Here is a 27,196-nt window from a genome sequence, read left to right on the forward strand (position 1 = left end):
GTTCGTGTCCTCTCCAGCCAATGTTCGTGTCCTCTCCAGCCAGAGTACGTGTCCTCTCCAGCCAGTGTACGTGTCCTCTCCAGCTACTGTTCGTGTCCTCTCCAGCCAGTGTTCGTGTCCTCTCCAGCCAGTGTACGTGTCCTCTCCAGCCACTGTTCGTGTCCTCTCCAGCCAGTGTTCGTGTCCTCTCCAGCCAGTGTACGTGTCCTCTCCAGCCACTGTTCGTGTCCTCTCCAGCCAGTGTTCGTGTCCTTTCCAGCCAGTGTACGTGTCCTCTCCAGCCACTGTTCCTGTCCTCTCCAGCCAGTGTTCGTGTCCTCTCCAGCCACTGTTCGTGTCCTCTCCAGCCAGTGTTCGTGTCCTCTCCAGCCAGTGTTCGTGTCCTCTCCAGCCAGTGTTCGTTTCCTCTCCAGCCAATGTTCGTGTCCTCTCCAGTCAGTGTTCGTGTCCTCTCCAGCCAGTGTTCGTGTCCTCTCCAGCCAGTGTTCGTGTCCTCTCCAGCCAGTGTTCGTGTCCACTCCAGCCAGTGTATGTGTCCTCTCCAGCCACTGTACGTGTCCTCTCCAGCCAGAGTACGTGTCCTCTCCAGCCACTGTTCGTGTCCTCTCCAGCCAGTGTACGTGTCCTCTCCAGCCACTGTTCGTGTCCTCTCCAGCCAGTGTTCGTGTCCTCTCCAGCCACTGTTCGTGTCCTCTCCAGCCAGTGTACGTGTCCTCTCCAGTCACTGTTCGTGTCCTCTCCAGCCAGTGTACGTGTCCTCTCCAGCCACTGTTCGTGTCCTCTCCAGCCAGTGTTCGTGTCCTCTCCAGCCACTGTTCGTGTCCTCTCCAGCCACTGTTCGTGTCCTCTCCAGCCACTGTTCGTGTCCTCTCCAGCCAGTGTACGTGTCCTCTCCAGCCACTGTTCGTATCCTCTCCAGCCAGTGTACGTGTCCTCTCCAGCCAGTGTACGTGTCCTCTCCAGCCACTGTTCGTGTCCTCTCCAGCCAGTGTACGTGTCCTCTCCAGCCAGTGTACGTGTCCTCTCCAGCCACTGTTCGTATCCTCTCCAGCCAGTGAACGTGTCCTCTCCAGCCACTGTTCGTGTCCTCTCCAGCCAGAGTACGTGTCCTCTCCAGCCACTGTTCGTGTCCTCTCCAGTTAGTGTACGTGTCCTCTCCAGCCAGAGTACGTGTCCTCTCCAGCCACTGTACGTGTCCTCTCCAGCCAGTGCACGTGTCTTCTCCAGCCACTTAACGTGTCCTCTGCAGCCACTGTACGTGTCCTCTCCAGCCACTGTTCGTGTCCTCTCCAGCCAGAGTACGTGTCCTCTCCAGCCACTGTTCGTGTCCTCTCCAGCTAGTGTACGTGTCCTCTCCAGCCAGAGTACGTGTCCTCTCCAGCCACTGTACGTGTCCTCTCCAGCCAGTGTACGTGTCTTCTCCAGCCACTTAACGTGTCCTCTGCAGCCACTATACGTGTCCTCTCCAGCCAGTGTACGTGTCCTCTCCAGCTACTGTTCATGTCCTCTCCAGCCAGTGTACGTGTCCTCTCCAGCCACTGTACGTGTCCTCTCCAGCCACTTAACGTGTCCTCTGCAGCCACTGTACGTGTCCTCTCCAGCCTTTGAACGTGCTGTACGTGTCCCCTCCAGCAATACACCAGTGTTGATGGGTAGGGTGGGAGAATAGGAATCATTTACAGATACATACTGGAGGCTGTCACTAAGGTAAGACTAAAGGTATTGGAGGGAGTGACCTCTGATTCCATAATGATGTAATTTAAGAAGGTTGTGGTGGTTAACAGTGTCAAACGCCTTACGTAGGTCAACAAATATCCCAACTGGGAACTCATTATTATTAGGAGCTGCAAGTATCATGTTAATCATACTAATCAGTACATTATTGTTTTTTTTTTTTATCTGAAGACATATTGGCAAGAGCTAAGTATATTCTGTTTAGCTAGATAAGAGTAAAGCTGCTTGTAGATAAACTTTTCAAATATCTTAGACAATGTTGTCAGAATTGAGATAATTTTTGAAATTGTTGATATCAGTGAGATCACCACTTTTATGGATTGGGGTTAATCTCGTTTTTTTTTTTTAATATCAGGAAAGGTCTGGAGTTCAAGTGATTTGTTGTAGGGCAATGCAATGGCCGGAGCTAGAAATCTAGATGTTTTTTGTAAATTAGAATTGGCCTCTCAGCAAGGGCACTTGATTTTGTATTATGAGTAAGGATTATCTCATTAACATCAGTGGAATTAGTGGGAGTTAGGTACAGAGACTCTGGATAGTTTCCTGTAAGGTAGTCCTTAATATTAGTTCGGGAGGATAGAATATCAATTGCAAGGGATGAGCCAATGGATGGGGAAGAAACTGTTGAATATAATGACAGTGTCAAAGGCAGAAACCACACCATCCTCATTGGATAGAAGTATTGGTTTCTTATTCAAAATCTTCTTTGATCCAAATATTTGGGAAATAGTGATCTATGTTTTCTTTATAATCTCTTTAATTTGAATGAACTTGTTTTCATAGTATTTTATTTTGGCTCTCCTAATTGCTGTGGACGGCATTGATGAGTACCTCCTTGAACCTTATTTGGAGATGACTCCAAACCTTTACTTCTTCTCATGATCATGTTTTTTTATTGATATATTTAAGTGTACCGTTAGTAAGTCATGGATTGTTTAACCTTTTAGCTGTAACTTGTTTAGTTAGAACTGGACGGTGGGTACTATAGAGGCTCAAAGTTTTGTGAATAAATGTTTGCACCGCTAGGTTGATGTTCACTATATTACCTAATTCAGTCTCCCGGTTGATATTAGCAGCAGTAGCAATAAAGTTGCTTATAGAATTTCAATGAGCTGTCTAAAGCTTATCTTCATTGTATGTTGAACTTTTTTTAATTTTGGTTAGCAGAAATGTGGGGTAATGGTCGGTGGTCCTGTCAATGATTATCCCTGAAGTAAGTGAAGAGGTTATGTTAGTCCAGATGTGGTCTAGAATAGATGAAGTCGTTTCAGTAAGTCTGGTAGGTTCAGTGATCAAGGGTATGAGTAAGCATAAAGTCATAGAGTTTAGGAAACTATCTACTTGAGGGTTATCAGGCTTGCAGAGGTCAATATTGAAATCACATGATAGTATTAGTTGGTTTTTGGTAAGTTTGTTCGTTAGTATTAGATTTCTGAGGTTAGAATTGAGTTCATCAATATCAGTGTTAAAAATTCTGTACACTGCTCTGAAACGGGCAGAGACATACTCGGCACAGGAGTCCCTAATTCTAATTACTTTTAAGCATGTTAGTTCTTGGTGGTAGTTAAGAGCAGTACCACCACCTCTTTGAATTGGACTACAGTTGTGAATTGCCGAGTAGTTTGGTATGTTAAAGAGTTGTGTTGTATCATCTTTCAACCACGTTTCGATAAGTATAATAAAGGTGAATTTGTTGTCAACTATTTGAATTAGGGCCACTAACATCATCAAAGTGTTTGCTTAAAGATCTTACATTCAAAATAATTAAAGATACTTTATGATAATGTGTTCATACGTTGTTTAGATCGAATAATGTATAATACCTGATATTTTAATCATTAAAGTGATGATTGTCATAGATACTTGATAAGATGTTTAGTTCTGGGTCTATAATAGGTTGCTTAAGTAGGTTGTTTGATGGTAAAATGGCAAAGGTACAATTCATGATGCAATGTACTCTGAATAAAATAAAATAAAATAAAACAATTTCAGAAGAATAATGAAATTAGGAGCAATTGCAACTAAAACTTCTAGATATAAAAATAACTAGAGCAAGAAAAATGCGAATAAAATCGGAACAATTAAAAATAAAATACGAATTAATGTAATTAGAAAATTAGAATACAAATGACATGTAGTAAAAAAGATTTAGTAAAGATTGACTAAGTTTACAATAAAATAAATTTAGCAAAATTACTAAAATGACTCTGGAACAAATGAGGAAGATCACTTTGAGGTACATTCAGGAACACAGAAAAAAAGTTTACTATACAGGCGCAGGCATAGTCAGTGTACAATGGAGCCAGGGAGTATGGAGAGGCTAGGTAACCTAGGTATCAACGACACCTACGTTACCTAGCCTGCAGTAGGTAACATGGGGGGGTTAATTAAGGTGCGGTACTGATAGGGTCAGTCAGATCAGACAAACCACATTGTGAGAGGACTGTATTGAGGTTATCCTCATTAGATATCACCAACGTTTTTTTCTGTAGGAGTTTTCCCTCACTTTTACGAAGCCATCTTTAACATAGGATTGATGGATCACGCCTTCATTTTCTTTACGGATTTGAAGCAGACGGTAGAGTTCCTGCCTTGTCCTGGTCAGGCACTCGTTGATGTATACCCCTTGTTAGTCCTGGTCAGGCACTCGTTGATGTATACCCCTTGTTAGTCCTGGTCGGGCACTCGTTGATGTATACCCCTTGTTAGTCCTGGTCAGGCACTCGTTGATGTACACCCCTTGTTAGTCCTGGTCAGGCACTCGTTGATGTATACCACTTGTTAGTCCTGGTCAGGCACTCGTTGATGTATACCACTTGTTAGTCTTGGTCAGGCACTCGTTGATGTATAAACCTTGTTAGTCTTGGTCAGGCACTCGTTGATGTATACCACTTGTTAGTCTTGGTCAGGCACTCGTTGATGTACACCCCTTGTTAGACTTGGTCAGGCACTCGTTGATGTATACCCCTTGTTAGTCTTGGTCAGGCACTCGTTGATGTACTCCCGTTCTTAGTCCTGGTCAGGCACTCGTTGATGTATACCCCTTGTTAGTCCTGGTCAGGCACTCGTTGATGTATACCCCTTGTTAGTCCTGGTCAGGCACTCGATGTATACCCCTTGTTAGTCCTGGTCAGGCACTCGTTGATGTATACCCCTTGTTAGTCCTGGTCAGGCACTCGTTGATGTATACCCCTTGTTAGTCCTGGTCAGGCACTCGTTGATGTATACCCCTTGTTAGTCCTGGTCAGGCACTCGTTGATGTAAACCCCTTGTTAGTCCTGGTCAGGCCCTCGTTGTACACCCCTTGTTAGGGGTCCTGGTCAGGCACTCGTTGATGTACTCCCGTTGTTAGTCCTGGTCAGGCACTCGTTGATGTAAACCCCTTGTTAGTCCTGGTCAGGCACTCGTTGTACACCCCTTGTTAGGGGTCCTGGTCAGGCACTCGTTGATGTACTCCCGTTGTTAGTCCTGGTCAGGCACTCGTTGATGTATACCCCTTGTTAGTCCTGGTCAGGCACTCGTTGATGTACACCCCTTGTTAGTCCTGGTCAAGCACTCGTTGATGTATACCCCTTGTTAGTCCTGGTCAGGCACTCGTTGATGTATACCCCTTGTTAGTCCTGGTCAGGCACTCGTTGATGTATACCCCTTGTTAGTCCTGGTCAGACACTCGTTGATGTACACCCCTTGTTAGTCCTGGTCAGGCACTCGTTGTACACCCCTTGTTAGGGGTCCTGGTCAGGCACTCGTTGATGTACACCACTTGTTAGTTCTGGTCAGGCACTCGTTGATGTACACCCCTTGTTAGTCCTGGTCAGGCACTCGTTGATGTACACCCCTTGTTAGTCCTGGTCAGGCACTCGTTGATGTATACCCCTTGTTAGTCCTGGTCAGGCACTCGTTGATGTATACCCCTTGTTAGTCCTGGTCAGGCACTCGTTGATGTATACCCCTTGTTAGTCCTGGTCAGGCACTCGTTGATGTAAACCCCTTGTTAGTCCTGGTCAGGCCCTCGTTGTACACCCCTTGTTAGGGGTCCTGGTCAGGCACTCGTTGATGTACTCCCGTTGTTAGTCCTGGTCAGGCACTCGTTGATGTAAACCCCTTGTTAGTCCTGGTCAGGCACTCTTTGTACACCCCTTGTTAGGGGTCCTGGTCAGGCACTCGTTGATGTACTCCCGTTGTTAGTCCTGGTCAGGCACTCGTTGATGTACTCCCGTTGTTAGTCCTGGTCAGGCACTCGTTGATGTATACCCCTTGTTAGTCCTGGTCAGGCACTCGTTGATGTACACCCCTTGTTAGTCCTGGTCAGGCACTCGTTGATGTACACCCCTTGTTAGTCCTGGTCAGGCACTCGTTGATGTATACCACTTGTTAGTCCTGGTCAGGCACTCGTTGATGTATACCACTTGTTAGTCCTGGTCAGGCACTCGTTGATGTATACCCCTTGTTAGTCCTGGTCAGGCACTCGTTGATGTATACCCCTTGTTAGTCCTGGTCAGGCACTCGTTGATGTATACCCCTTGTTAGTCCTGGTCAGGCCCTCGTTGATGTATACCCCTGTTAGTCCTGGTCAGGCACTCGTTGATGTACACCCCTTGTTAGTCCTGGTCAGGCACTCGTTGTACACCCCTTGTTAGGGGTCCGGTCAGGCACTCGTTGATGTACACCACTGTTAGTCCCTGGTCAGGCCCTCGTTGATGTATACCCTTGTTAGTCCTGGTCAGGCACTCGTTGATGTACACCCCTTGTTAGTCCTGGTCAGGCACTCGTTGTACACCCCTTGTTAGGGGTCCTGGTCAGGCACTCGGGTATGTACACCACTTGTTAGTCCTGGTCAGGCACTCGTTGATGTATACCCTTGTTAGTCCTGGTCAGGCACTCGTTGTACACCCCTTGTTAGGGGTCCTGGTCAGGCACTCGTTGATGTACTCCCGTTGTTAGTCCTGCGTCAGGCACTCGTTGATTGTACTCCCGTTGTAGTCCTGGTCAGGCACTCGTTGATGTATACCCCTTGTTAGTCCTGGTCAGGCACTCGTTGATGTACACCCCTTGTTAGTCCTGGTCAGGCACTCGTTGATGTACACCCCTTGTTAGTCCTGGTCAGGCACTCGTTGATGTATACCACTTGTTAGTCCTGGTCAGGCACTCGTTGATGTATACCACTTGTTAGTCCTGGTCAGGCACTCGTTGATGTATACCCCTTGTTAGTCCTGGTCAGGCACTCGTTGATGTACACCCCTTGTTAGTCCTGGTCAGGCACTCGTTGTACACCCCTTGTTAGGGGTCCTGGTCAGGCACTCGTTGATGTACACCACTTGTTAGTCCTGGTCAGGCACTCGTTGATGTACACCCCTTGTTAGTCCTGGTCAGGCACTCGTTGATGTATACCCCTTGTTAGTCCTGGTCAGGCACTCGTTGATGTATACCCCTTATTAGTCCTGGTCAGGCACTCGTTGATGTATACCCCTTGTTAGTCCTGGTCAGGCACTCGTTGTACACCCCTTGTTAGGGGTCCTGGTCAGGCACTCGTTGATGTACTCCCGTTGTTAGTCCTGGTCAGGCACTCGTTGATGTACTCCCGTTGTTAGTCCTGGTCAGGCACTCGTTGATGTATACCCCTTGTTAGTCCTGGTCAGGCACTCGTTGATGTACACCCCTTGTTAGTCCTGGTCAGGCACTCGTTGATGTACACCCCTTGTTAGTCCTGGTCAGGCACTCGTTGATGTATACCACTTGTTAGTCCTGGTCAGGCACTCGTTGATGTATACCACTTGTTAGTCCTGGTCAGGCACTCGTTGATGTATACCCCTTGTTAGTCCTGGTCAGGCACTCGTTGATGTATACCCCTTGTTAGTCCTGGTCAGGCACTCGTTGATGTACACCCCTTGTTAGTCCTGGTCAGGCACTCGTTGTACACCCCTTGTTAGGGGTCCTGGTCAGGCACTCGTTGATGTACACCACTTGTTAGTCCTGGTCAGGCACTCGTTGATGTACACCCCTTGTTAGTCCTGGTCAGGCACTCGTTGATGTATACCCCTTGTTAGTCCTGGTCAGGCACTCGTTGATGTATACCCCTTGTTAGTCCTGGTCAGGCACTCGTTGATGTATACCCCTTGTTAGTCCTGGTCAGGCACTCGTTGATGTATACCCCTTGTTAGTCCTGGTCAGGCACTCGTTGATGTATACCCCCTTGTTAGTCCTGGTCAGGCACTCGTTGATGTATACCCCTTGTTAGTCCTGGTCAGGCACTCGTTGATGTATACCCCTTGTTAGTCCTGGTCAGGCCCTCGTTGATGTATACCCCTTGTTAGTCCTGGTCAGGCACTCGTTGATGTACACCCCTTGTTAGTCCTGGTCAGGCACTCGTTGATGTATACCCCTTGTTAGTCCTGGTCAGGCACTCGTTGATGTATACCCCTTGTTAGTCCTGGTCAGGCCCTCGTTGATGTATACCCCTTGTTAGTCCTGGTCAGGCACTCGTTGATGTACACCCCTTGTTAGTCCTGGTCAGGCACTCGTTGTACACCCCTTGTTAGGGGTCCTGGTCAGGCACTCGTTGATGTACACCACTTGTTAGTCCTGGTCAGGCCCTCGTTGATGTATACCCCTTGTTAGTCCTGGTCAGGCACTCGTTGATGTACACCCCTTGTTAGTCCTGGTCAGGCACTCGTTGTACACCCCTTGTTAGGGGTCCTGGTCAGGCACTCGGGTATGTACACCACTTGTTAGTCCTGGTCAGGCACTCGTTGATGTATACCCCTTGTTAGTCCTGGTCAGGCACTCGTTGTACACCCCTTGTTAGGGGTCCTGGTCAGGCACTCGTTGATGTACTCCCGTTGTTAGTCCTGGTCAGGCACTCGTTGATGTACTCCCGTTGTTAGTCCTGGTCAGGCACTCGTTGATGTATACCCCTTGTTAGTCCTGGTCAGGCACTCGTTGATGTACACCCCTTGTTAGTCCTGGTCAGGCACTCGTTGATGTACACCCCTTGTTAGTCCTGGTCAGGCACTCGTTGATGTATACCACTTGTTAGTCCTGGTCAGGCACTCGTTGATGTATACCACTTGTTAGTCCTGGTCAGGCACTCGTTGATGTATACCCCTTGTTAGTCCTGGTCAGGCACTCGTTGATGTACACCCCTTGTTAGTCCTGGTCAGGCACTCGTTGTACACCCCTTGTTAGGGGTCCTGGTCAGGCACTCGTTGATGTACACCACTTGTTAGTCCTGGTCAGGCACTCGTTGATGTACACCCCTTGTTAGTCCTGGTCAGGCACTCGTTGATGTATACCCCTTGTTAGTCCTGGTCAGGCACTCGTTGATGTATACCCCTTATTAGTCCTGGTCAGGCACTCGTTGATGTATACCCCTTGTTAGTCCTGGTCAGGCACTCGTTGTACACCCCTTGTTAGGGGTCCTGGTCAGGCACTCGTTGATGTACTCCCGTTGTTAGTCCTGGTCAGGCACTCGTTGATGTACTCCCGTTGTTAGTCCTGGTCAGGCACTCGTTGATGTATACCCCTTGTTAGTCCTGGTCAGGCACTCGTTGATGTACACCCCTTGTTAGTCCTGGTCAGGCACTCGTTGATGTACACCCCTTGTTAGTCCTGGTCAGGCACTCGTTGATGTATACCACTTGTTAGTCCTGGTCAGGCACTCGTTGATGTATACCACTTGTTAGTCCTGGTCAGGCACTCGTTGATGTATACCCCTTGTTAGTCCTGGTCAGGCACTCGTTGATGTATACCCCTTGTTAGTCCTGGTCAGGCACTCGTTGATGTACACCCCTTGTTAGTCCTGGTCAGGCACTCGTTGTACACCCCTTGTTAGGGGTCCTGGTCAGGCACTCGTTGATGTACACCACTTGTTAGTCCTGGTCAGGCACTCGTTGATGTACACCCCTTGTTAGTCCTGGTCAGGCACTCGTTGATGTATACCCCTTGTTAGTCCTGGTCAGGCACTCGTTGATGTATACCCCTTGTTAGTCCTGGTCAGGCACTCGTTGATGTATACCCCTTGTTAGTCCTGGTCAGGCACTCGTTGATGTATACCCCTTGTTAGTCCTGGTCAGGCACTCGTTGATGTATACCCCCTTGTTAGTCCTGGTCAGGCACTCGTTGATGTATACCCCTTGTTAGTCCTGGTCAGGCACTCGTTGATGTATACCCCTTGTTAGTCCTGGTCAGGCCCTCGTTGATGTATACCCCTTGTTAGTCCTGGTCAGGCACTCGTTGATGTACACCCCTTGTTAGTCCTGGTCAGGCACTCGTTGATGTATACCCCTTGTTAGTCCTGGTCAGGCACTCGTTGATGTATACCCCTTGTTAGTCCTGGTCAGGCCCTCGTTGATGTATACCCCTTGTTAGTCCTGGTCAGGCACTCGTTGATGTACACCCCTTGTTAGTCCTGGTCAGGCACTCGTTGTACACCCCTTGTTAGGGGTCCTGGTCAGGCACTCGTTGATGTACACCACTTGTTAGTCCTGGTCAGGCCCTCGTTGATGTATACCCCTTGTTAGTCCTGGTCAGGCACTCGTTGATGTACACCCCTTGTTAGTCCTGGTCAGGCACTCGTTGTACACCCCTTGTTAGGGGTCCTGGTCAGGCACTCGGGTATGTACACCACTTGTTAGTCCTGGTCAGGCACTCGTTGATGTACACCCCTTGTTAGTCCTGGTCAGGCACTCGTTGATGTATACCCCTTGTTAGTCCTGGTCAGGCACTCGTTGATGTATACCCCTTGTTAGTCCTGGTCAGGCACTCGTTGATGTATACCCCCTTGTTAGTCCTGGTCAGGCACTCGTTGATGTATACCCCTTGTTAGTCTTGGTCAGGCCCTCGTTGATGTATACCCCTTGTTAGTCCTGGTCAGGCACTCGTTGATGTACACCCCTTGTTAGTCCTGGTCAGGCACTCGTTGTACACCCCTTGTTAGGGGTCCTGGTCAGGCACTCGTTGATGTACACCCCTTGTTAGTCCTGGTTAGTACTGGCCTGGTTAGTCCTGGCTTGTTAGTACTCTTTGAATACACACCCATTTTAGAGGGTACTGCTGCCTGGACAAAATAGCATTTTAGGGAATAGGTAGCTAGTTTGATGCGAATTTTTTCTTTAGTTTGACGTATTGGATTTTTTTGCCTGCTATGTACGCAGCAATATTGTCTGTTTTGTTGATTTCATAATGCATTTGGTCTTTTATGAAAGCATATATAATGCCAACACACTTCTCACCTTCGCTTTTTACATAGACGGCTGAAGATGACACTTTAACAGACTCCAGTACCTTTTGCTGGTCTTGTTCGTCATCGGGGATTGATTGTTGGCTGGTTACAGTACCGCTGCACACATTCATTTTGTCATACGCTTCCGCTAGTTTGTTATGGAATCGTTGGTTAACAGACGCGTACTTCCCTCACTGAGATGGTTTATTACATGCTGAAGATGTTGTTGGTTGTCTTGACAGGCTTTAACATCCTTGTGGAGAAGGGAGAAGATCCGTGATTGGCTTGTTCATCACGTTCACGTCCCTAAATGATGGCAGTGTGAGCCTGCAACACCAGACACAGCTTCTTGAACCACTGATTCTCACTCCAGTTATGGAGGTCCAGTGAGGGACCAGCAGCACGCTTGAAGTGTGTGAAGTGGAATGTTTGTGAGGACACATTCCTCTGGCTCAGTGATGGTGTAGAAGAGAGAGCAGTGCCACCACTGACCTCTGGCTCAGTGATGGTGTAGAAGAGAGAGCAGCGCCGCCACTGACCTCTGGCTCAGTGATGGTATAGAAGAGAGAGCAGCGCCGCCACTGACCTCTGGCTCAGTGATGGTGTAGAAGAGAGAGCAGCGCCGCCACTGACCTCTGGCTCAGTGGCGGTGTAGAAGAGAGAGCAGCGCCACCACTGACCTCTGGCTCAGTGATGGTGTAGAAGAGAGAGCAGCGCCACCATTGACCTCTGGCTCAGTGGCGGTGTAGAAGAGAGAGCAGCGCCGCCACTGACCTCTGGCTCAGTGGCGGTGTAGAAGAGAGAGCAGCGCCACCATTGACCTCTGGCTCAGTGGCGGTGTAGAGGGGACAGTTATAGTTATTACTGCCCGCCCGCTGGGTATAGGCTATAATAACCCGCCCGCTGGGTATGGGCTATAATAACCCGCCCGCTGGGTATAGGCTATAATAACCCGTCCGCTGGGTATGGGCTATAAAACCCGCCCGCTGGGTATGGGCTATAATAACCCGCCCGCTGGGTATAGGCTATAATAACCCGCCCGCTGGGTATAGGCTATAATAACCCTCCTGCTGGGTATAGGCTATAATAACCCGCCCGCTGGGGGTAGGCTATAATATCCCTCCTGCTGGGCTTATGCTGTAATAACCCGCCCGCTGGGGGTAGGCTATAATATCCCTCCTGCTGGGCTTATGCTGTAATAACCCGCCCGCTGGGGGTAGGCTATAATATCCCTCCTGCTGGGCTTATGCTATAATAACCCTCCCGCTGGACATATGCTGTAATAACCCTCCCGTTGTTAATTATACTTGAGCCCAACACCAGTCAGAGGCGTGAGAGCATACTGTGGCCTCACATTATATGAGGTGTTTTCCAAGCCATCAAGCCTTACGCTGTAATGGCCGAGGACACAATGGTAAGAGCACAGACGTATATCTACCTCCTTGGCGAAGCTTTCGTGCAGAGCGGCCGACACGGTGGAGGTGGAGGAGCTGACGGCCACCAGGGAACTGAGGTCGTGGTGGCGCAGGAGCGGTGTCTCCTTCAGGAAGCTCGCGATGTGTGGCACCATGGGACACGCTGTCACCTGCAACCATCACAACAACATATTGTCACCTGCAACCACCAGAACAACACACTGTCACCTGCAACCATCACAACAACATATTGTCACCTGCAACCATCACAACAACATATTGTCACCTGCAACCATCACAACACCACACTGTCACCTGCAACCATCAGAACAACATATTGTCACCTGCAACCATCACAACAACATATTGTCACCTGCAACCATCACAACACCACACTGTCACCTGCAACCATCACAACAACATATTGTCACCTGCAACCATCACAACAACATATTGTCACCTGCAACCATCACAACAACATATTGTCACCTGCAACCATCACAACAACATATTGTCACCTGCAACCATCACAACAACATATTGTCACCTGCAACCATCACAACAACATATTGTCACCTGCAACCATCACAACACCACACTGTCACCTGCAACCATCACAACAACATATTGTCACCTGTAACCATCACAACAACATATTGTCACCTGCAACCATCAGAATGTGTATTTGTTTATTTATGTACATTAAGGTAAGGGGGGGGGAGGGTTATTATAGCACTATATTCTCACAACACCAGGAACACACTCCACGCTGACACCAATATATTCTCACAACACCACGAACACACTCCACGCTGACACCAATATATTCTCACAACACCAGGAACACACTCCACGCTGACACCAATATATTCTCACAACACCACGAACACACTCCACGCTGACACCAAGTTCTAAAGATAATATTACGCTACTTGTAAGCATGAGGTTGTGAATACATGTTTGTCTCTGAGCACATTAGCACTAGAATTATAAATGGGTTAGACTAGGTACACAGGTCAATATACCATAAAATACTACAACAAAATGTATCACTATATATCAACGATTTTTGCTACTGGAAAGATTATTCTAAGTTAGTTCCAAGATGGATGCCACTGATCCTGAAAATCCGTAAGGGGGCTATAACTTCCTTTTTGCAATGTCAACTGGGTCAACTGGAACAGTCAACTGGGTCAACTGGAACAGTCAACTGGGTCAACTGCAACAGTCAACTGGGTCAACTGGAACAGTCAACAGGGTCAACTGGAACAGTCAACTGGGTCAACTGGAACAGTCAACAGGGTCAACTGGAACAGTCAACAGGGTCAACTGGGTCAACTGGAACAGTCAACTGGGTCAACTGGAACAGTCAACTGGGTCAACTGGAACAGTCAACAGGGTCAACTGGGTCAACTGGAACAGTCAACTGGGTCATGGAAATCACTGATGCCAATAGATTTATTACTTAGTCCTTCTAATCCGTAAATCCAAGATGTCGGTCTACACCCTTAAAAATTTGAGAATTGTGCTACATTTTTTGCTTATTTAGATATTAATTATTTTATATCTTTTTTATATTATCTTGAATATTATCGGCATATAGGTATTGAATATAAGTGCTGCGAGCTCAGCTCATGAAAATTATCCGGCATTCATAGACAGATTTACGACAACAATTATTAAATTATTTTTTTACAGATGGGCGCTGATAACAGTAATGTAGCCATTGTTGGGAGTGGTGAGAGCATTGTTGGGAGTGGTGAGAGCATTGTTGGGGGTGGTGAGAGCATTGTTGGGAGTGGTGAGAGCATTGTTGGGGGTGGTGAGAGCATTGTTGGGGGTGGTGAGAGCATTGTTGGGGGTGGTGAGAGCATTGTTGGGGGTGGTGAGAGCATTGTTGGGGGTGGTGAGAGCATTGTTGGGGGTGGTGAGAGCATTGTTGGGGGTGGTGAGAGCATTGTTGGGGGTGGTGAGAGCATTGTTGGGGGTGGTGAGAGCATTGTTGAGAGTGGTGAGAGCATTGTTGGGGGTGGTGAGAGCATTGTTGGGAGTGGTGAGAGCATTGTTGGGGGTGGTGAGAGCTTTGTTGGGGGTGGTGAGAGCATTGTTGGGAGTGGTGAGAGCATTGTTGGGAGTGGTGAGAGCATTGTTGGGGGTGGTGAGAGCATTGTTGGGAGTGATGAGAGCATTGTTGGGGGTGATGAGAGCATTGTTGGGAGTGATGAGAGCATTGTTGGGGGTGATGAGAGCATTGTTGGGAGTGATGAGAGCATTGTTGGGGGTGATGAGAGCATTGTTGGGGGTGATGAGAGCATTGTTGGGAGTGGTGAGAGCATTGTTGGGAGTGGTGAGAGCATTGTTGGGAGTGGTGAGAGCATTGTTGGGAGTGGTGAGAGCATTGTTGGGAGTGGTAAGAACATTGTTGAGAGTGGTGAGAGCATTCTTGGGAGTGGTGAGAGCATTGTTGGGAGTGGTGAGAACATTGTTGATAGTGGTGAGAGCATTCTTGGGGGTGGTGAGAGCATTGTTGGGAGTGGCGAGAGCATTGTTGGGGGTGGTGAGAGCATTGTTGGGGGTGGTGAGAGCATTGTTGGGAGTGGTGAGAGCATTGTTGGGAGTGGTGAGAGCATTGTTGGGGGTGGTGAGAGCATTGTTGGGAGTGATGAGAGCATTGTTGGGGGTGATGAGAGCATTGTTGGGAGTGATGAGAGCATTGTTGGGGGTGATGAGAGCATTGTTGGGAGTGATGAGAGCATTGTTGGGGGTGATGAGAGCATTGTTGGGGGTGATGAGAGCATTGTTGGGAGTGATGAGAGCATTGTTGGGGGTAATGAGAGCATTGTTGGGGGTGATGAGAGCATTGTTGGGGGTGATGAGAGCATTGTTGGGAGTGATGAGAGCATTGTTGGGGGTAATGAGAGCATTGTTGGGGGTGATGAGAGCATTGTTGGGGGTGATGAGAGCATTGTTGGGAGTGATGAGAGCATTGTTGGGGGTGATGAGAGCATTGTTGGGGGTGATGAGAGCATTGTTGGGGGTGATGAGAGCATTGTTGGGAGTGATGAGAACATTGTTGGGGGTGATGAGAGCATTGTTGGGAGTGGTGAGAGCATTGTTGGGAGTGGTGAGAGCATTGTTGGGAGTGGTGAGAGCATTGTTGGGAGTGGTGAGAGCATTGTTGGGAGTGGTGAGAGCATTGTTGGGAGTGATGAGAGCATTGTTGGGAGTGATGAGAGCATTGTTGGGGGTGGTGAGAGCATTGTTGGGAGTGATGAGAGCATTGTTGGGGGTGATGAGAGCATTGTTGGGGGTGATGAGAGCATTGTTGGGGGTGATGAGAGCATTGTTGGGAGTGATGAGAGCATTGTTGGGAGTGATGAGAGCATTGTTGGGAGTGATGAGAGCATTGTTGGGGGTGATGAGAGCATTGTTGGGGGTGATGAGAGCATTGTTGGGAGTGATGAGAGCATTGTTGGGGGTGATGAGAGCATTGTTGGGAGTGATGAGAGCATTGTTGGGGGTGATGAGAGCATTGTTGGGAGTGATGAGAGCATTGTTGGGAGTGATGAGAGCATTGTTGGGGGTGATGAGAGCATTGTTGGGAGTGGTGAGAGCATTGTTGGGAGTGGTGAGAGCATTGTTGGGAGTGGTGAGAGCATTGTTGGGAGTGATGAGAGCATTGTTGGGGGTGATGAGAGCATTGTTGGGAGTGATGAGAGCATTGTTGGGGGTGATGAGAGCATTGTTGGGAGTGGTGAGAGCATTGTTGGGGGTCGTGAGAGCATTGTTGGGAGTGGTGAGAGCATTGTTGGGAGTGGTGAGAGCATTGTTGGGAGTGGTGAGAGCATTGTTGGGAGTGGTGAGAGCATTGTTGGGAGTGATGAGAGCATTGTTGGGGGTGGTGAGAGCATTGTTGGGGGTGGTGAGAGCATTGTTGGGAGTGATGAGAGCATTGTTGGGGGTGATGAGAGCATTGTTGGGGGTGGTGAGAGCATTGTTGGGGGTGGTGAGAGCATTGTTGGGAGTGATGAGAGCATTGTTGGGGGTGATGAGAGCATTGTTGGGAGTGGTGAGAGCCATGTACGTTGACCCATGTATGCATGACCCGTGAGAGCCTGTTTAGACCCATGGCTCAGGTAGACCCGTGGCCCAGCCCGCCAAACACACACCGAAACTACGACGTTGGTACAACGTTCGAACAAGTTTTAACACCTCCTAACCAGTTATAACAACCAATATAGCAAGTTGTAACAACGTTCTAATACGTCATAAACACGTTAAGCCAAGATGTAACAACTTTATTACAAGTTGTAACAAGCGGAAAATGGAGACAGTTTCGGTTTGTGTTTCCAGGGAGGTAAACCCGTGGCCCAGGTAGACCCGTGGCCCAGGTAGACCCGTGGCCCAGGTAAACCCGTGGCCCAGGTAAACCCATGGCCCAGGTAAACCCGTGGCCCAGGTAGACCCGTGGCCCAGGTAGACCCGTGGCCCAGGTAGACCCGTGGCCCAGGTTGACCCGTGGCCCAGGTAGACCCGTGGCCCAGGTAGACCCGTGGCCCAGGTAGACCCGTGGCCCAGGTAGACCCATGGCCCAGGTAGACCCGTGGCCCAGGTAGACACATGGCCCAGAGACAGACCCGTGGCCCAGGTAGACCCATGGCCCAGGTAGACCCGTGGCCCAGGTAGACACATGGCCCAGAGAGAGACCCATGGCCCAGAGAGACCCGTGGCCCAGGTAGACACATGGCCCAGGTAGACACATGGCCCAGAGAGAGACCCATGGCCCAGAGACAGACCCGTGGCCCAGGTAGATCCATGGCCCAGGTAGACCCATGGCCCAGGTAGACACATGGGCCAGAAAGACCCGTGGCCTAGGTAGAAACGGTGCCCAGTTAGACCAATGGCCCTGGTAGACTTGTGGCACAGAGAGACACATGGCCCAGGTACAGCCGTGGTCCAGGTAGAGTCGAGGCCCAGGTCGACCCGTTGCTCAGGTAACCCATGACCAAGGTAGACCCATGGCCCAGGGAGAGCCGGGGTCCAGTTAGATCGGTGGCCCCGGTAGAGCGGTGTCCCCGGTAGAGCGGTGTCCCCGGTAGAGCGGTGTCCCCGGTAGAGCGGTGTCCCCGGTAGAGCGGTGTCCCCGGTAGAGCGGTGTCCCCGGTAGAGCGGTGTCCCCGGTAGAGCGGTGTCCCCGGTAGAGCGGTGTCCCCGGTAGAGCGGTGTCCTCGGTAGACCGGTGTCCTGGTAGAGCGGTGTCCTGGTAGACCGGTGCCCTGGTAGACCGGTGTCCCTGGTAGACCGGTGTCCCTGGTAGACCGGTGTCCCCGGTAGACTGATGGCCCTGGTAGACTCGTGGCCCAGGTACACTCAGGGCCCAGGTAGACCTGTGGCCCCCAGTAAACCCATGGCAAACGTAAACCTGTGACCCAGGTAGACACGTGGTCCAGGTAGAACGGTGACCTAAGTAGACCCGTGGCCCAATTTGACCAGTGTCTCAGGTAGAGGTAGATCCTTGGCCCAGGAAGGCCGCGTGGCCTCGTAAGACTCATGACCTAGGTAGACGCGTAGCCCAGGTAGACACATGGGCCAAATAGAGCCATGGGCCAGGTAGACCCATGGCCCAAATAGAGCCATGGGCCAGGTAGACCCATGGCCCAGCAAGACTTGTAGCCCATGTAGAACCGTGGCCCAGGTAGACACATGGCCCAGGTAAACTCGAGGCCCAGGTAGAGCCTTGGTCCAGGTAGGGCCAAGGCTCTGGTAGACCAGGGGGGGGCCTGGTCGTCGTCGTCGACATCGACCACGAGGCCTAGTCGACGACCGGGCCGCGGGGACGCATAGCCCCGAAAGCACCTGAAGGTAACCAAGGACCCATGGCCCAAATAGACCCCATGACGCAGGTAGAGCCGTGGACAAGGTAGAGCAATGTCCCACGTTGAGGCGAGGCACAGGTGGACACCACGGCCCAGGTAGACCCGTGGCCCAGGTAAACCCATGGCCCAGGTAGATCCGTTGTCCAGGTAAAGCTGTAGCCCAGGTAGAATTGTGGCCCAGGTAGTGCTGTGGCCCAGAGAGAATTGTGGCCCAGGTAGAGTTGTGGTCCAGGTAGACCAATGACCTAGGTAGCCCAGTGGCCAAGATAGACACGTTGCCCAGGTAGACCCATTGTATACGTAAACCCATGACCCAGGTAGACCCGTGGCTCAGGATGAGCTGGGGCCCAGGTCTATCCGTGGCCCAGGTAAACCCTTGGCCCAGGTCGATCCGTGGTCCAAGTAAACCCGTGGCCCAGGTCGATCCGTGGCCCAGGTAATCCTGTGGCCCAGGTTAACCCGTGGCCCATGTCGATCCGTGGCCCATGTAATCCTGTGGCCCAGGTAAACCCGCGACCCAGGTCGATCCGTGGCCCATGTAAACACGTGGCCCAGGTTGGCCTGTGTCTTAGGTAGAGGTAGACCCATGGCCCAGGAAGACCCATGACCTAGGTAAACGCATTCCTCAGGTAGACACAGGGCACAAATAGATCCGGGGGCCAAGTAGAACCGTGCCATCCCAGCAGTAGCAGGGATGACGGCTTAGCTGAAACTAAACATTTTTGGGGATCAGTTTCAGTTAAGCCGCCAGGGGTTCCAGGGAAAAATTTGTTGAGGTTTTAGTTTCAGCTAAACCGCCAGGAGTTCCAGGGGAAATTCTTTTATTCCTCACTCTGTCACACCCTTTTAAGACCGAAATATTTCAGAATTTGAGACCGAAATTTTTTAAAAGACCATTTTCAGACTATATGTTCATAGAAGTTTGTTAAGGAAAATAGACATCTTAGCAGTAACTTTTAGTTTTATATCCATTTACTGTTGTTTCACCTGTTTAAGACCAAAATTTGACAGACCATTTAAGACCAAAGACCATTTTAAGACCAAACATTAGTCAGAGACCAGTTTAAGACAAAATTTCTTCAGAGTCCAGTTTGGGGACCGAAATTTTCAAAGACCAGTTTAAGACTGAATTCTATTTAGAGTTTTAATCCACCCTGAGTTCTAAGAGTTCTTATAGATATAATTAATGAGCAGATATTTTTAAAAGTTCATCAGACATTAGCTCTTGGACCCAGCTCTAGACATTTATAAGTATAGTTTCGCTCCTAATAACTAAATTTTAGCCTTATTTAATACATTCATACTTCGGGCATAGTAAATCAGATCAAGTCAGTAACCGAGTTCTAGCTCCTGTCCCTGCCTTACTGCATTCGAACAACTCGGATATTATCTGATGAATTTCCCTGAAAACTAAGACATTCATACTTCAAACATAGTAAGAAAAGAGGTACTGAGTTTCAGCTCTTGTCCCCTGCCTTACTTATGTAACTTCTTTAGTATCCAATCAATTTCCTCGAGATTTAAGACCGCTCTATTTCTTATGTACTAAAATAGATCAAAGGAAATTACAGAGTTCAAACTCTTGTCCTCCACCTTACTTTACTCGGGTATCTTCTTACTATCCATCCAACTTCTTTGACATTTAAAGGAGTCATATTTCAAACATAGTAAATAAGATCAAGATAGTTCCCGAGCGCCAATTCTTGTCCTTCGCCTTAGTTCAGCAAGCTTAGTATTTCAGAACAAGACCCTCTCCAGCCTATCACCTTATGAAAGTATCCATATCCTCTCCTTCAATACTCTTGTTTACTACACTATGCATGTAATCTCTAACGAGGTAATAATCACACTGTCATAATACACCTTAATTCTCCCTCCCGCCCTCCTCCATATCATCCCCCACCCCCATAACCCTCAACTTCCTTTACTTTTTCTCCCCAACTCCCTGCACCCTTATCTTCTCCCCCAACTTACCTTCCCCTCTCCCTTACCTCTTACCTCCCCCTCCCTTACCTTCCCCAACTTCCTTTCGCCCTTATCTCCCTCTCCCTCTCCCCCTACTCCAGCGCAATTTACCCATTCCTCAACTTCAACCCAACCCTCCCTCCCCTCCAGAATTTAAAGAAATACAGCTTTTATACTCATTATTCATGTTCTGCAAATGTTCGCAGCATGTTCTCTGTACAACTTTTATGCCCATTATTCATGTTCTCTTCAAGTTCAAATCATTTTCTCGTATTCTCTTCCATGTTCTCTGTGATTTTCATGTTCTCCATATTCTCCTAATGTCCTTAGCATGTTCTTCACAAGTTCATTGTTCATATTCCCCACATATTCATTAGGTTCTTCACATTCTCTTCCATGTTTACTGTGTTTTCCTAGCATAGTCACTAGCATCGTTTTTCAAGAAATATATAAACTAAAACTCTCCATTATGTAGTCTTAATCAACTTTAAGTATTATATCAAACTGAGTATTTATAACTTTTTGTACTAACAAACTTACGCTTCAAGGAAAAATTAATAAAATAACTGACTTTTATGTAGTAACAGCTTTCACTAAGCCTTTTACAGTCAAAACTTGGTAATAAAGCTTTTGTCACTCACAAAACACGTGTCTTTAAGTAATTTGTTCACCTTTTCGTAACAAACTTTCATTTCTGTTTATTAATTATTATGTTCAAATATATTTTCTTAGCCACATTATCTTAGAATTGTTTTCTGAAAAAAACACTGCATCATCCTACTAACATATCCTAAGCTGACCTAACCTAACCCTACCTAACTTGACAACTACCTGTAATAGCCTAACCTAACCTAACCTAAACTTACCTAGTCTAACTTACCTAACCTAAACTTACCTATCTTAAGATCTTGAGGTTATCTTGAGATGATTTCGGGGCTTTAGTGTCCCCGCGGCCCGGTCCTCGACCAGGCCTCCACCCCCAGGAAGCAGCCCGTGACAGCTGACTAACACCCAGGTTCCTATTTTACTGCTAGGTAACAGGGGCATTCAGGGTGAAAGAAACTTTGCCCATTTGTTTCTGCCTCGTGCGGGAATCGTACCCGCGCAACAGAATTACGAGTCCTGCGCGCTATTCACCAGGCTACGAGGCCCCCCAGTCTAACTAGTCTAACTTACCTATTCCTCCCTATCTGAGCTAACTTACCCAACCTGATATGACCTAACTTACATAATTTAGCATGCCTAATGTAACTTTACTAACCTGATTTACCTGTAGTAATCTATCCTAATGTAACTTATCATAATATAACTTACACATAGTAATTTCCTTTACCTAACCTAACCTATCCTAAGCTAACATAACCTAACCTATTCCTCCCTTTCCTGATGTAACTTCTATAACCCAACTTACTGACTTAACTTACATAACCTAACCTAACCTATCCCTACCTAACTTGACTTACCTGTACTAGCCTAACCTAACCTAATTTAAACTTACCTAGTCTAACATACCTATTCCTCCCTATCTGAGCTAACTTACCCAACCTAAAATGACCTAACTTACATAACTTTGCATACCTATGGTAACTTTTACCTGTAGTAACCTATTATAATGTAACTTTTCATAACATATCTTACACAACGTAACTTCCCTTACCTAGCCTAAACTTAACTTGCATAACCCAACCTAACCTAACCTAACCTAACCTAACCTAACCTAACCCAACCTAACCTAACCTTACCTAACCAATTCCTCCCCTACATGATATAACCTTTATAACTCAACTTACTAACTTAACTTACATAAGCTAACCTAACCCTACCTAACTTAACTTACCTAACCTAACCTATTTCTCCCTTACCTGATGTAACTTCCGTAACCTAACTTACTAAACTTAAATAATGTAACGTAACCTAACCTTACCTAACTTGACTTACCTGTACTAGCCTAACCTAACCTAAACTTAGCTAGTCTAACTTACCAATTCCTCCCTATCTGAGCTAACTTACCCAACCTGACATTATATAATGTACATAACTTAGCATACCTAATGTAACTTGAACTATTCTGATTTACCTGTAGTAACCTATCCTAATGCAACTTTTCGTAATATAACTTACACAAAGTAATTTCCTTTACCTAACCTAACCTAACCTAATGCAACTTTTCGTAACATAATTTACACAACATAACTCCCCTTACCTATCCTAACCTATTCCACATGATGTAACTTACATAACTTACCTGATGTAACTTACCCATCCTGACCTACTAACGTACATACCTTACTAACTTAACTTACATAACATACCTTTTCTACCCTCACCTATCTAACCTCCTCCACCTAATGTAACTTACCTAACATAACTACATAAACTTAAACAAACTAACACAACTCTTGCAAACACTTAGGCACTTTCAGAAGCTCTTACACATATTCTAATTTCAGAACATTTCACAAATGCATATTCAATTATCTTATCTTAGTGCTATTTTCCTCTGTCTGTTCTGCTTTTAATCTCTATTATTCCTTATAAAGTGTTTTTTTAAGTATCCTTCCCTTACATAGTCTAATAACCCTAACCTAATAAACCCTAACCTACCCTATCCTTAATCCCATATATTTTTTACTTGTACACTATCTATCTACGGGAGCCGGTCGGCCGAGCGGACAGCACGCTGGACTTGTGATCCTGTGGTCCTGGGTTCGATCCCAGGCGCCGGCGAGAAACAATGGGCAGAGTTTCTTTCACCCTATGCCCCTGTTACCTAGCAGTAAAATAGGTACCTGGGTGTTAGTCAACTGTCACGAGCTGCTTCCTGGGGGTGGAGGCCTGGTCGAGGACCGGGCCGCGGGGACACTAAAGCCCTGAAATCATCTCAAGATAACCTCAAAAAGATAACCCAGCATTTTATGTACATCTTAGCTCATCATATTGTATTTAAATATTTTATTTAGATTCATCCTCCCACTCCTCAGATAGGGAAGAATAGGTAAGTTAGATTAGGTAAGTTTAGGTTTGGTTAGGTTAGGTTAGTACAGGTAAGTCAACTTAGGTAGGGTTTTAATTTTCAGGGATATTCATTGGATAATAGCGGAGTTGTATGAATGAAGTAAGGCAGGGACAGGAGCTAGAATTCGGTTACTGACTTGATCTGATTTACTATGCCCTCAATATGTCTGTTATAAATTGGGTGAAATTGGGGTATTAATAGCGAAACTACACTTATAAACATAAAAGCTGGGTCCAAGAGCTAATATCTGATAAACTTTTAAAAACATCTGCTCATTAATTATATCCATACGAACTCTTAAAAACTCGGCCAGGATTAAAACTCTGAACAAAATTAGGTCTTAAACTTGTCTATAAAAAATTTATCATAATTTGAAATTTGAAAAAAAATGATAAAATTTGAAAAAAATAGTTCAGATTGGGACCCTGAAGAAATTTGGTCTTTAACTGGTCTCTGACTAATTTCCGGTCTTAAACTTAACCCTGAAGAAATTTCGGTCTTAACTGGTCTCTGAAGAAATTTGGTCTTAAACTGGCCTCTGACTAATTTTTGGTCTTAAAATGTTCTTCGGTCTTAAAATGATCTTAAAATGGTCTGTGTCAAATTTTGGTCTTAAACGTGTGAAACAGCAGTAAATGAATATAAAACAAAAAGTTACTGCTAAGATGTCTATTTTCTATAACAAACTTCTAGTAACATATACACTGAAAATGTTTTTTTTTTAAATTTCGGTCTCAAACTCTGAAATATTTCGGTCTTAAAAGGTTGTGACAGAGTGAGGAATAATTATTTTTTCCCCTGGAACCTCTGGTGGTTTAGCTGAAACTGACCCCAAAAATGTTTAGTTTCAGCTAAGCCGCCATCCCTATTACTCCCGGCTAGACCTGTAGCCCAGGTAGAACCGTGGCCCAGGTAGAACCGAGGACCTGGTAGACCCATGGCTCAAGAAGACCCATGATGCAGGTAGACCAATGGCCCAGGTAGACCCATGGCCTATGTAGACACATTGCCCAGGTATACCAATGGCCTAGGTAGACACATTGCCCAGGTAGACCAATGGCCTAGGTAGACACATTGCCCAGTAAGACCCATTGTATACATAGACCCATGACCCAGGTAGACCTGTGGCCCAGGTAGAGCCATGGCCTAGGTAGACCCGTGGCTAAGGTAGTCCGGTAGCACAGGAAGAGCTGGGTCCGCGGTATGACCCACATGGAGCCTTGGGCTAGGTAGACCTGTGGCCCAGGTAGAGCCGTGGACCAGGTAAGCGTTGACCCAGGTAGACCCTTCGCTCAGGTAGTTCCGTGGCCCTGGTAGAGCTGGGGGCCCAGGTAGAGCAATGACCTAGATGAGCCGTGGCCCAGGTAGACCCGTGGCCCAGGTAGAGCTGGGGGACCCAGGTAGAGCTGCGGCTCAGGTAGACCCGTGGCCCAGGTAGAGCTGGGGCCCAGGTAGAGCTGGGGCCCAGGTAGAGCTGGGGCACAGGTAGAGCCGTGGCCCAGGTAGAGCTGGGGCCCAGGTAGAGCCGTGGCCCAGGTAGAGCTGGGGCCCAGGCAGAGGTGGGGCCCAGACAGAGCTGGGGCCCAGGCAGAGCTGGGGCCCAGGCAGAGCTGGGGCCCAGGCAGAGCTGGGGCCCAGGCAGAGCTGGGGCCCAGGCAGAGCTGGGGGGGGAGGAGCCCAGGTAGAGCAATGACCTAGATGAGCCGTGGCCCAGGTAGACCCGTGGCCCAGGTAGAGCTGGGGGACCCAGGTAGAGCTGCGGCTCAGGTAGACCCGTGGCCCAGGTAGAGCTGGGGCCCAGGTAGAGCTGGGGCCCAGGTAGAGCTGGGGCCCAGGTAGAGCCGTGGCCCAGGTAGAGCTGGGGCCCAGGTAGAGCCGTGGCCCAGGTAGAGCTGGGGCCCAGGCAGAGCTGGGGCCCAGACAGAGCTGGGGCCCAGGCAGAGCTGGGGGGGAGGGAGCCCAGGTAGAGCAATGACCTAGATGAGCCGTGGCCCATTTAGAGCCGTGGCCCAGGTAGAGCTGGGGCCCAGGTAGAGCCGTGGCCCAGGTAGAGCCGTGGCCCAGACAGATCTGGGGCCCAGGTAGAGCCGCGGCCGAGGTAGACCCGTGGCCCAGGTAGACCCGTGGCCCAGGCAGAGCTGGGGCCCAGGTAGAGCCGCGGCCCAGGTAGACCCGTGGCTTAGAAAGAGCTTCGGGGCTCTGATAAATCTGTGGCCAAGGCAGAGCTGGGGCCTAGGTAGAGCTGGGGCCTAGGTAGAACCGTTGCCCAGGTAGACCCAGGTAGAGCATAGGTAGAACCTGGAGCCCAGGTAGAGCATGGAGCCTAGGCCCAGGTAGACACGTTGCCTAGGTTAAACTATGGTTAGGTAGACCCGTGACCCAGGTAGATCCGTGACCCAGGTAAACCAGTGTCCCAGGTAGAACTAGGGCCAAGGTAGACAAATATTTATCCCTGGGCCTAAAACAAGTTCCAGAAAATAACGAGAACAATAATTTGGGGGATGATGTGCAGCATCTCCACATTTGTCAACACATGTCCTCTCCCTCTCTCTTGCCCTCCCTCTCTCTTGCCCTCCCTCTCTCTTGCCCTCCCTCTCTCTTGCCCTCCCTCTCTCTTGCCCTCCCTCTCTCTTGCCCTCCCTCTCTCTTGCCCTCCCTCTCTCTTGCCCTCCCTCTCTCTTGCCCTCCCTCTCTCTTGCCCTCCCTCTCTCTTGCCCTCCCTCTCTCTTGCCCTCCCTCTCTCTTGCCCTCCCTCTCTCTTGCCCTCCCTCTCTCTTGCCCTCCCTCTCTCTTGCCCTCCCTCTTTCTTGCCCTCCCTCTCTCTTGCCCTCCCACTCTCTTGCCCTCCCTCTCTCTTGCCCTCCCACTCTCTTGCCCTCCCTCTCTCTTGCCCTCCCTCTCTCTTGCCCTCCCTCTCTCTTGCCCTCCCACTCTCTTGCCCTCCCTCTCTCTTGCCCTCCCTCTCTCTTGCCCTCCCTCTCTCTTGCCCTCCCACTCTCTTGCCCTCCCTCTCTCTTGCCCTCCCACTCTCTTGCCCTCCCTCTCTCTTGCCCTCCCTCTCTCTTGCCGTCCCTCTCTCTTGCCCTCCCACTCTCTTGCCCTCCCTCTCTCTTGCCCTCCCACTCTCTTGCCCTCCCTCTCTCTTGCCCTCCCTCTCTCTTGCCCTTCCTCTCTCTTGCCCTCCCTCTCTCTTGCCCTCCCACTCTCTTGCCCTCCCTCTCTCTTGCCCTCCCACTCTCTTGCCCTCCCTCTCTCTTGCCCTCCCTCTCTCTTGCCCTTCCTCTCTCTTGCCCTCCCTCTCTCTTGCCCTTCCTCTCCCTTGAAGCTTTTTTCTATATGCAAAACAGCCTTACATGAAAGCTTCAACTACCCCTACATAGAAGATACCACAACAAGATGTAATTTTATTATAATTTTCTTCATATTCTAAATATTATTTTAGAAAAATATTTTTAAAATATTCTTAAAATCTGTATGAAACGTTTTGCTTAAAATAATTTAATGTTAACCAACCTCACCCTAAAAACTTCAATATCATTACAGGTAATATTTATCTGTCATTTCGTTTATATCATCCCCGTCCTTACCTTATATTTCTCAATCGCACGAAAGAACTTTTCAGGTGAAAACCCAGGAAGGAGGAGGGTAGTGCCGCCGATGTAGAGGTTGGTCATCATCATGGCGTAACCATACATGTGGTTGAGCGGCAGCATCAACAGCATCATCCTGTAGGCCTCCTTGGCCAGCATCTCTCCCTGCTCTCCCATCAGCGTGAATATGTACCTGAGAAGAGACGGGTGGATGGAGGAGCAGGGGAGGTGGGGCCAGTCTTTCAGACAAGTGTTATTCAATATCACTCAAAATAAAAAAAATAAATGCATTAGACTTATGAACCAAGTAGAAATCTCATTGTTTCTTATGTTCTTCACATGATAATTCTTATTTAGTAATTTATTAAGTTATTAAAAGT

At 48.3% G+C, this 27,196-nt stretch overlaps 1 protein-coding gene across 1 annotated transcript in view; it reads right to left on the bottom strand.

Moving 5' to 3' along the window:
- LOC123761007 (uncharacterized) overlaps positions 1–27,196 on the bottom strand; it is a 304,005-nt gene that overhangs the window by 16,205 nt on the left and 260,604 nt on the right. Inside the window, exons 6-7 of the mRNA XM_069339269.1 lie at positions 26,814–27,009; positions 12,393–12,539 (exon numbers count right to left, since the gene is read on the bottom strand). Of these exons, the coding sequence (XP_069195370.1) occupies positions 12,393–12,539; positions 26,814–27,009 (343 nt within the window). The remainder of the gene's footprint in view (positions 1–12,392; positions 12,540–26,813; positions 27,010–27,196) is intronic.

Source organism: Procambarus clarkii, chromosome 41 (assembly GCF_040958095.1).
Source record: "Procambarus clarkii isolate CNS0578487 chromosome 41, FALCON_Pclarkii_2.0, whole genome shotgun sequence".
Classification (NCBI taxonomy): domain Eukaryota; kingdom Metazoa; phylum Arthropoda; class Malacostraca; order Decapoda; family Cambaridae; genus Procambarus; species Procambarus clarkii.